The 11,179-nt window shown below is 37.3% G+C and overlaps 1 protein-coding gene across 1 annotated transcript; it reads right to left on the bottom strand.

Moving 5' to 3' along the window:
- Positions 1–5,939: 5,939 nt before the first annotated feature.
- Positions 5,940–9,544, bottom strand: LOC143465937 (TIP41-like protein). The gene is made up of 6 exons (XM_076964472.1): positions 9,291–9,544; positions 9,011–9,190; positions 7,891–7,990; positions 7,228–7,359; positions 6,783–6,941; positions 5,940–6,657 (listed from the first exon to the last, which is right to left on the bottom strand). Exons 1-6 carry the CDS (start codon positions 9,407–9,409, stop codon positions 6,475–6,477), a joined length of 873 nt encoding a protein of 290 aa, XP_076820587.1. The 5' UTR covers positions 9,410–9,544; the 3' UTR covers positions 5,940–6,474.
- Between the last annotated feature and the right edge of the window lie 1,635 nt (positions 9,545–11,179).

The raw sequence follows: 11,179 nt of genomic DNA, 5'->3' as shown, positions 1-11,179 counted from the left end.
GACATCACTTGACGCAGAGAAACGTCTCAAAAGAGCATCTGTACTCTGTACGCCTCCTGTCTAAAAGACGACTGGATCGAAATACTGTACAAACAGGGAACTGTAGTGTCTGTACGATGTTTATATTAGCGTCACCATGTGTTATGTTGGAAACACTGCGATCATGTTGCGAGTTGACATTGGCAAATAAAGTCATTCTTTTGATCGTGTAAACGAGGGAATGTTACACTGGCGACGAGGATAATATCTTAAGATAGGCTAAAAGGAAAGAGTAGCCTGCCCAAAGAGATAGAGTTAAATAAGTTCGATCTGACTACATTCGATTGTGAGAGTCCTAGTGCTAGTTCTCGCTGGCCTAAATGGAAAAGGTCGTTTGAAGTGTACGCGGAAGCCAAAGGTTACCGGTCTTGAAATTGGCGGGGTGAAAGTTGAACTGATTATTGATTCAGGAGCATCTTGCAATGTGATCAATCATACTGTAGCGGCCGTTGGGTGTTTTGTTTTTTTTTGTCGCTGGATGGCGCTCTCACAATGCTCCCAGCACTTCGCCATATATTCTGGTGACCCCGACGTGATATACGTGAATATATGGCGAAGTCTAACGTCTGGTGCGTTGTTGTTGTTGATCTGTTGCTGACTGCTGTTTCAGAAGGCTGCTACTCAGTTGTCTGTTACCTTCGCTCATATATTAAAGGAAAACAAGCACGACCTTCTTACTTCAAGTCTTTAATCGAACTGATGTCCTGCGCTCAGACAGTGCAAAACGAAAAAGGGGTTGGTAAAACGAACTAACAGTGCTTAATAAACATGTGCTGGGAGCATTGTGAGAGCGCCATCCAGCGACAAAACAAACAAAACACCCAACGGCCGCTACAATACATTGTGGAAACATTTGAAATCGAGATCTATAAAATGTAAGAGCTTCTTTACTGACAGAAAAATTTACGCTTATGGCAGTGATAAACCCTTTAAGGTGATTTGTGCTTTTCAAGCTGGTGTGAACATTCCTGGAAAAACTCTACCTGCTGTAGAATTCCTGGTAATTGAAGGAAACGGAGAAACTCTTCTTGGAAAGCATACTGCAACAGATCTCAGCATTCTCTCAATTAAAGCAGATATTAACTGTATCTCAACTGAGCAGTTACTACAGAAGTATGATTCCTGTTTTGAAGGGATTGGAAAGCTGAGAGATTTCCAGTAAAAGATTCCCATTGACAAAAATGTCACTCCTGTCTGTCAACCTCTACGTCGTGTCCCTTACCACATTTGTGACCGTTTAACGAAGAAGCAGGAGGAACTGAAATCCCTTGATATCATTGAAAAGTTTAGTGGATTTACACTCTGGTTTCACCAGTAATTGTTGTGCCAAAATCATATGAAGACATTAACCTTTGTGTGGATATGCAGCAAGCGAATGAAGCTGTAAAACGGGAAAGGCACCCAATACCAACCATTGATGAAGTCTTACAAGACATGAACCAATGTCAAATGTTTAGTAAACTGGATATCAAATGGGCTTATCATCAAATCAAATAGGGAAATAACAACATTTGTCACTCATTAAGGCTTATTTCGCCATAAAAGGCTCATTTTTGGTGTGAGTTGTGCACCTGAAATGTATCAATGTGTGATGCAACAGACTCTGCAAGGATACAGAGGAGTGCAAAATATCCTGGGTGACATCATTGTGTACGGAAGATGTAAAGAGGAGCATGATGAAAGACTGAAGGAGGTCCTGGCGGGATTACAAGAAGGTGGACTTACCCTGATTCGAAAGAAGTGCCAGTTCAACATGTCAGAACTTACCTTTATGGGACATGTGCTGTCAACCAAAGGAATTTGTCCAGACAACGTCAAGGTAAAGGCTGTGGCTGATGCGAGACCACCGAAGAATGCAAACAAGGTGAGGAGCTTCTTGGGTCTTGTTAATTACAACGGACAATTTATACCAAATTTTGCCTCTATAGCAGAACCATTACGCAGGCTAACTCGAAAAGGAGCTAGATTTGTGTGGGGAGTTGCACAAGACAAATCATTTAATGAGCTTAAAAATAAACTTTGTAATGCAAAGGTCTTGGCATATTTTGACAAAAACTGTAAAACACAAGTAATGGCAGATGCCAGCCCTTTTGGACTTGCTAGAGTGCATATACAAGAGCAACAGGGACAAAATCGTATGATAAGTTATGCTAATTGAACACTGTCCCAAATAGAACAGAAATATTCACAGACCGAGAAGGAAGCTTTGGCTTTGGTATGAGCATGTTAAAGGTTCCATGCGTACCTATATGTTTCGGACTTTCAATTGGTAATGGACCATAAACCGCTTGAATTTTTATTCTCTCCACGTTCTAAACCCAGTGCGAGAATAGAACAATGCGTTCTCAGGCTGCAATCTTATACATACCACGTACGTCACATACCTGGTGTGAAGAATATTGCTGATGCACTATCTCGATTGCTAGATGAGGACAATAGTAGCAACGGGGGACTAGAGATCAACGAATATCTCAAGTTTCTTGCTGTCGAATCAACTCCTATCTCATTGAGAACAAGGGAGATTGAACAAGCCTCAGGAGCTGACCCAGAAATGCAGTCACTGACTGAAGCAGTTCTTGGAAATGACTGGACCAGGGAGGAATGCAAGCTGTGCCTACCTATTCGGAATGAGCTGACAAATATTGGACATGTCATTCTTTGTGGAACAAGAATATACCAAAAAGTTTGCGTAAACGTTTGCTGGAACTTGCACATGAAGGACACCCAGGCATAGTCGTTATGAAACGTCGACTACGAGAGAAGGTATGGTGGCCTGGTATTGATAAAGAAAGTGAGAGGTTTTGTAAATCGTGTTACGGTTGCCAACTTGTTTCAAAACCAGCTAGTCCTGCACCAATAAGTAGTACTAAATCACCATCAGGCCCCTCGCAACACTTAGCAGTTGATTTAATGGGACCATTACCTTCGGGAGATTGTATTTTTGTAGTTGTTGATAATTATTATAGTCGGTATTTTTAAGTGGATGTTATGAAATCAATTACTTCGGCAAAAATAATTGCTAGTCTTGAAAAAATGTTTACTACCCATGGTTTACCCCTGTCAATTATGTCTGACAATGGCCCTCAGTTTATTATAAGTGGTCAGTTTAAAAGTTATCTTAATGAGCAGGGCATTCAACATCGTAAAGTCACGCCAATATAGCCCCAAGCAAATGGGGAAGTTAAACGCCACAATAGATCATTACTTAAATGCCTAAAGATTGCCTAGGCCGAAGGTAAGGACTGGAAAAATGAGATTAATACTTATTTATTGATGTATCGTTCTACTGCTCATAGTATTACTGGAGCTAGTCCAGCTGAATTGTTGTTTAAGTGTAAAATACATACCAAGTTACTTGAATTTGATTTATCGTGTTTTGAGGATTTACGATTTGCTCGTGATCATGATGCAGAATTTAAGCAAAAGGGGAGGACCATGCAGATTTAAGACGGTCTGCTGGGCATAGTGATGTTAATAAACCTGGGGACATTGTGTTACTTAAACAAAATGTGCATGATAAATTAATTATCTACTACATTCCATAAAGAACCTTTTGTTGCGGTAGAAAAACATGGAAACAGTGTTGTAGTTGATAATGTTGGAGTGCAGTATAAACGTAATGTGTCGCATGTAAAGAAATTTAATGCTGATAATGATGCAATTGATTGTGATAAGGTGGAAACGCCGGAAACTCAAACCAGTGGTAAAATTACAAGTCGTGAAGTTACTAAACCCTCAAGAAACCGGGGTGTTATGATGATTTTGTACAATGTGTTTTTTCAATACGACTTGGGTATGAAAATCCTTAATGATCCTGTTTTATGCACAGTGAATGTTATATTGCAGTATGCAGTACGATGTTTACATTGGCGCCACCATGTGTTTATTGATGTGTTATGTTGGAAACACTGCGATCATGTTGCGAGTTGACATTGGCAAATAAAGTCATTCTTTTGGAGCGTGTAAACGAGGGAATGTTACAGGAATAAAGAGCAAAAACACAATAATTCTTTGGGCAAATAAACGTGGTGTCCTGTCATTATCTAGCGGAGCGGACTGGGTAGTGAACCTTGCAGTAGATAGGTTGGCCTCGTTGGTTGTGTCAAAGGTCTACCAGCTTACCCATTGTGCATTACAAGGGTTTGGTTGGATGTTTCTTGATTTTGCTTCATTGCTTGCTCAATAACATTGTTAAAGTTTGTCGTTCGAGTATGCTCAGTTTTGATTAAATATTTTGGTGAGTAGTACTGTATTGAACTACTAACGTTTGGTACGGAGTTGTCTTCATCTTAGTGGTCTTCTACCTACTTGCTTAAGTTGATATTTTACAAATAAGATAAGGACCCGTTTGGTTTGGGGCGGAATGCGCCACGTTTTGGACATTTTCTTTTCAAGTTTTCGTTTTCCTCAATTTACATTCTTGCATTGATTACTTGTCTTTATATACCCTTGTGTTTCCAACTTTGTTGACTGCCGAATACCTTACTCTGCAATAGGTTTGTAAATTTTGATTTATTCATTCATTTAATTTTTTATCTTTTATATGGGGGGATGAATAACTGTGCTGACACAAGTGGTCGCAAACATATTAGTAGTTACGACAATAATATCTACAAATTTGACGGGCAAAAATGTGCATTACGGACCAATAAGAGAATGTATAAAACTTATTAGCGTCAGCACGGCCACCAAACCCAAATTACAAAACACATAACTTAAACGCATTTAGTATAAAACAAAAGTTACGCTAATAGTTTGGCGGGACATAAGCGTGGTGTCACCGTCAAGATGGAACCGACCTGTGTGTCTGGATGGAAGAAGAAAATTCTAATTATAATGAACTCCATCTATGGGACCGGAGACCAGTTCAGATGGCCTTACTCCGTAAGAATCTTTTACACAGGTCAGTTGTGAGAGGAAGTAGAAGATGGTCAGCTATGTCACTCATGTTCAGCCAGATGGTTTGATCAGTTTGTTTGAATATACATCTACAGGAATGTAAGTGCCAGGAAAAGATGAACACATCTGATGCCCGGTTTAATCTTGAAAATCCATTTTTCATGGTTGGGTCTTCTTTGCCAGGGTGTGGATGAGTCACTTTTTTCAATCCAAAATCTTTCTGTTTGTGTTCTAAAAAACTATGTTTACAACACAGTAGATAGTACTAGACTTTGACTTATCAGTTTTTCATTTGTTGACTGTTCTGCTGAGCATGTGCAATGCCCAGATGAACTTGTAACCTTCAACAATATGTGGAGTCAGATATAGCCTTCGTTATTTATGGCATCTTCATCTTTCAGCAACGCAGACGGTCGCAGGCTTAGACGCTACTAGCTTTGGTGTTTTAAAGTATAGAGGAATTTCGAACAAATCTTCAGGAACTTTTTTCACAATACCATAGACCTAAGTTCAATTTGTAAGGGCCGACGCATTGTCTGTCTACTCTCAGATTTCAACTTTTCATGAAATCAGACCACATAACTTTGTGAGAGTCGAAATAGATTTGTTAATCCTATGAGATTAATAGAAAAGTAACCATACGGCGATATTTATAACTATATAAATTGGAGATATTGACAATGGTTGTAGTATGGATGAAAACATCGGATTAATAAATATGTTTTCTACTGTCTTGTTTTCTTAATTATTAGCTTTACCTTCAGTATGGTACAGTACATCATCTAGCTCTAACATTACGTGTTTAATCCAAGTTTTCCTTAAATAATGCGTTGCTTAGAAACAATTTCATTACCGTTTCCGTCGCTGACATCATAAAACCAAAATTGCTGATGTATTACTTCGTGTCAACTGACATAGGCGTCGTGTACCACTGGCTAAGAACCATGCGTGTAAAAACTAACAACTTTAAAGTCACGATCAAGTAAAATGCGTACACTGTACACCCGTACATCAAATTTATTTGCCTCCCAACACATAAGAAATATGTCGGTTTGTTATAAATTATGTAAAAAAATAGAATAGAAGAAACAGTTGCTTCGCTTGCAACGATTAAAGTTATTAGTGTGATCGATGGGAAGCAAACATGAATGCTCTAAATCAGTGGTTCCCAACTGGGGGTACTCGTACCCCTTGGGAGTACGAGATTGAACATCAAGGGGTACGAAGATCCTTGAGCTATATACGAATTGAGCCATAAAAGCAATTTAATTTAGCAATATATATATATGAAAAATTCCATCAGAATTTTTTTGGGGGTACGAAGAATGCTCTGACCTGACAAAGGGGTACGAGCAGCAAAAAAGGTTGGGAACCACTGCTCTAAATAAACGGAAGAATAACACAAACGGCTTCAATAACCAGCAGCTTAAAAATAGCTCAATGGCACAGGTTGCAGCATGTCAGGAATTACTTTTTGGGGTGCAGTCAATCATAAGCGCACTTTGTGCAGTGGGCAGAATTATCATGCTGTTGAAACTAACTGCCGCTTGCTGAAGTATCTGTTGGTAAAGCAGTATGCATATACTTAGAGTTGGATTCTCTAGAATCTAACGATTGTTTATCTGTATTTCCAAACACAACTTTCTCGAATATTTCTTGCTTGAGGTCTAAAATTTGATCCATTGCATTTGCATCTGTCAATACTGCAGGCGATATGTGCTAAAATGTATGGAAAAGAGTATTGATGCAGAATGCAGGTTATGATACATTGTATGGTTAGGATACAATGAATATCTTTCTGACACAATAAAAAAGGTTTACATAAGAAATAACGATGTTTTTACCCTCATTTCTTTAATGACCTTTTCTTTTTCAGTATATTCCCTAATTAAATGATTAGTTCCAAATTCGTGATACCATCTTGTGTCATGTATTCTTGATAGAACCCCATCCACACGAAGATAAAATCGCATCAGCAAGAAGAAGCAAGATGGCATTACCCTCTGTGAATTAACAAATATATTTTGCAACGCTGCAAAGAAAAGAGGCTGCAAATAATTAAAACATACTATTACCTGGAATCTAGAAAATAGACAATGGGTTTAAACCTGATCGATCATTTTATGAGCATTTTATGATGGTTGATATTTGAAGCATTATAAGCACTTGCATCATGATCATGAAGTTAACTTTGGTAACTTGAACTATTGCCGAGTTTAGCTTGCAGAAACACTTTCCTGGTAATGCATCAAATGTTTCACGTACCAATAACTCTATACATTGACTTACTATTTTGACTGTCAGTTGGGCGCAACCATTATCGGCTAATTCATCTTCAAATAGGGTCATTTCTTCAAAGTATAAAATTTTTTCTTTCATTTTCAATCGCTGAACATTAATGCGTTCAGTGGTTTCTAGCACCTGCAGGAAAAAATTAAATCAAATAACTGATCAAAATATTGAGTTTTTCAGAAGCATTCCGTTGTAGCAAAATGTTTTAATCTTGGTCTGCTCTAGTAGGTCTTCTCCAACTATGGGTTGCAAGCCTGCATTTGGGGTCGTGAAACAAATTCAACTTCTACAAATTGAATTGTTTTTTTTCATAATTTTTGTTAATTTTATATTTGCTTAACTGTTTCCATTACGCAGTTCTTTTATTACTTACTGTTACTTTTTTGTGGATTGTGTGCATTTGTATGATTTGGCCATAGACAAAAATGCCACTTGAGATTTGTGATAGAACGATTATTGCTTTAATATCATTAACCTATAAGCTACCCACCAAAGATTTGCATTAAAATTTCTTTTCTAAAATGAGGTCACAGAACAAAAAAGTTTGACAAGCCCTGTAATACAGGAATTCCCTAAGCTTTCACAGAATACTGCATGGATATGTTAAGTCAAACAAAAATCATTTTATGATACAATAAGTATAGTTTATACTGTACTTACCTTGACGATATTTTGTGGATCATTCACAGTACCTTTATAATCAGTGGTGAAAGTCCAGTCAAATGGTTTTACTGTTTCCTTGATAAATTCATTATTTTTTCTATAACAGAATAGACTAGCTTTAATATTTTCCACACAAACTAAGGCAGCTAAAATTTTTAATATTAATATTTTCCACAAGCTAAAACAGTGCTCCACAGCCTTCTTTCACTTGTGATACACTAATCAACTTTCAAAATGTGGTGGCACACCTCAGTTAAAAAAGTATCCCTAATCATATAGGGCAGGGGTCGGCAGCCACCAGGCCATGGCCTAGTGCCTATTCATGAGAAAGTTTTACTGGGCCGCGCAGAAAAAATGCATTAGTAGCACAGAAAGAATGTTTTATAAGCATGGGGCCCGTTGCCAACAAGATTCAAGTGAACAACCTTAATCATCCTAATTGGTTCTGTAGTCGTAACAATGGATATTGTTTTTCGATAATGTGTTGTCTAGTTTTGTAATAGCAGCTTTTTGAGACAGTGAGGATTCATGTCATGGGACTGTTGAATTGTAATAAATTTGTATGTCCCAAACATTTGTTATTTTATTGAAAACCGATCCACAAAATAATGCCTGATGTAAGCCGGTCCGTAGTGCGAAAAAGGGTACCGACCCCTGATATAAGGAATACAAAAAACACATTGTTTTTTGTTTCAATGAGATATTTGTGCTTACTTTAATGAGCAAAATCTCCAAATGTTTGGCCTAGCGCTCAAAAGATATAAGTTATTGTTTGTAACTATTTTGAGTTGTTATCGATCACACCATGTGCTGGCTTACTCCGCTAAAGAAAGAAATAGCTTTACCAACAGGAGATATGCAGGTTGTGCAAGAAAAGTTACTCAAATCAAGATGTGAGTTTTCACTGAAAGGCGTGTTTTATCCAGATTTGTCAATCACACCGTTTTGCATTGAAGGTGATAAAATACCTTCTTTATTAAAAAGTAAGCTACAACCAGTTATACTTTGACACACCTGGCATCGTCTTGTTACACACTGGTTGTGGAGCACTATCCTAGAATAAACACACATAAAATAACTCTTTGATATTCATCTTGTTGTCATATAAATACTGAACCTGCTTTCATTCCATTCCTTGGCTACAGCAACTTTCATGAGGTCATGCTTATTGTCAACTCTTTGAAGGGAATCTGTAGCATTAAATTCTATCTGGAAGCCTTGGGCATGTGTAATCTGAAGTTTATTGTGGCCAAAAGTCATTTCTGGTATTTGTGGTATCTCAAGGTTTTTGCACAATCTGTAAATAACATAAAGTGACTTAAGGTTCCGAGGTATATGTCGTTAAACAAAAAAATGATATATCTTTGAAGTTTTCAAAAAAATGCCCTTTAACTCACGCTTCCACTTCTTGAGAATTAAGTATATGATTTTTGTGAGCAATAAACTTCCATTGACCCAAAGTAAACGGTTCACATATTTCACCAACATGGGCTGCAGTACTTGCCAATAAGGCCATTTGGTTCAAACAACGATAATTTAATCAGCAGAAGTATGCAGATTTATCACTAAAATTTTCAAAATATTGCAATTTCTGAATAAGCAGACTGTCAATCAAATATTTTACAATAAAAATATTTGGCCCAAAAGTAGAACATACTCCAATACCATCGGTAGTACATATATAAACGATGTGTCCGTATAATGTACAGCTACAATTCGTAATTAAAACGAACTCCCTATTACTAATCATTAAACATTCTATTAAACATTAATAACTCTTCACAAGCTAAACACTATCCATAACCAAGATAAAGTTCTGGTCTCTACTGATGCCTGAAAACACACAAGCCCATTTACCCTACAGAACACAATTGGAGCATGAGTGTGTTTCCCACGTATCATAAACATGAGAGATTTCCCAATTTGCACGTTTTTGGAAAAAAGCTACTCTCTGCTATAAGGATACTGCAACAAAATACCATTACCACAACATATCTCAAGCAGCTTTGTTAACTTTTCACAGAAGTCAAAAGCAGGATGTTTTTCTAACTTTTTTATTTAGGAGGAAGGCTATAAAGTCACTAGGTATTTAACACTGGTCGCATTATTTCAAGCACAGCGCTCTATCCACTCGGCTACCAAGCTGACAAAATATATGAACTAAAGCTGACTAAACCCTAGACTAGAGCTCTCCGCTTGCTTGGCTCAAGCATACATATCTTTTCCATTGCATGTCGATGTCACGTTTGCTGGTTTGTGTTAGGGAATGCCCCGTAACCTCTGACAACGCAAACGCAGGATGTCTTTCTAAGGGGTTGCGAACTTTCAGCAACTTGTTAGCTTACAGCTAGTGAGCTATACAGCTATATATTATACGTTAAGAACGTTTTATTTTGTTCAGCTTTTAACCTAGTTAGCCTGATTTTTATCATTTTACTAAGCTCAATCTTACCGTAAGGGTAAACTATAAAATAACAGCAGTATAAACGAAATCTGTAAAAACTTGAAAGGTTCCGGTACCATAGCAGCCTACATTAACGGGTTGTAACAAGATTGACATAATTCGTAATTTTTTATGCTCTACACAGTAAATAAAAAAATGTAAACGGTACAATAGCATTGGCCTTTTAAAAATTTTAGCAGCCGTTTTGTCTGCAGATGCAAGCATGAAAATAATAGCAGCCTAAAATCAGTGATTTAATTCAACCAACTCTCAACTTGGCACAATCTTTGGTACGGCTTAATTAGGGGCGCCGGAAGAGGGGGCTGGGCAAAGGCGTGCATTGCCCCTTGCATTTTTTACAACCACAAAGGCACAGGGAGGCATAATGTACAATTTATGATTTGAAAACAGCAATAAAACAGGCTGTTGGTAATACAATTACACAGTAATTGTGCAATACAATTACTGTGTAATCATAAAAAAGATGAAGTTTCTACATCACTCGATCTTGTAGCTTGGTATTTTGTGTGAAATTTCTGCCTATTCATTATTTGTGCCCCTAAAAACTAATGATTTGTCTATGCATTGATACATAGCCTACATATATTGATATGTGCAAAAACACTGATAAAAAAATCAATCATATTTCTTTTGTAATAGAATGCCATGAATCCGAGACGTTACAATTTGCAACTAAAATAACATTCGAATTGTGCCTTGTTTGGAATTTGGCCCCCATCCTGTCAAAAATAATTCTGGCGCCTGTAAGTTTGATAGATTTTCATTAACATTTTATCAGTATAATATCAAAATGTTTTAGTTTGAAAAATGTTTTGAATGTAT

This window comes from Clavelina lepadiformis, chromosome 7, assembly GCF_947623445.1.
Source record: "Clavelina lepadiformis chromosome 7, kaClaLepa1.1, whole genome shotgun sequence".
NCBI classification, from domain to species: Eukaryota; Metazoa; Chordata; class Ascidiacea; order Aplousobranchia; family Clavelinidae; genus Clavelina; species Clavelina lepadiformis.
This window is presented reverse-complemented; position numbering and strand designations above follow the sequence as displayed.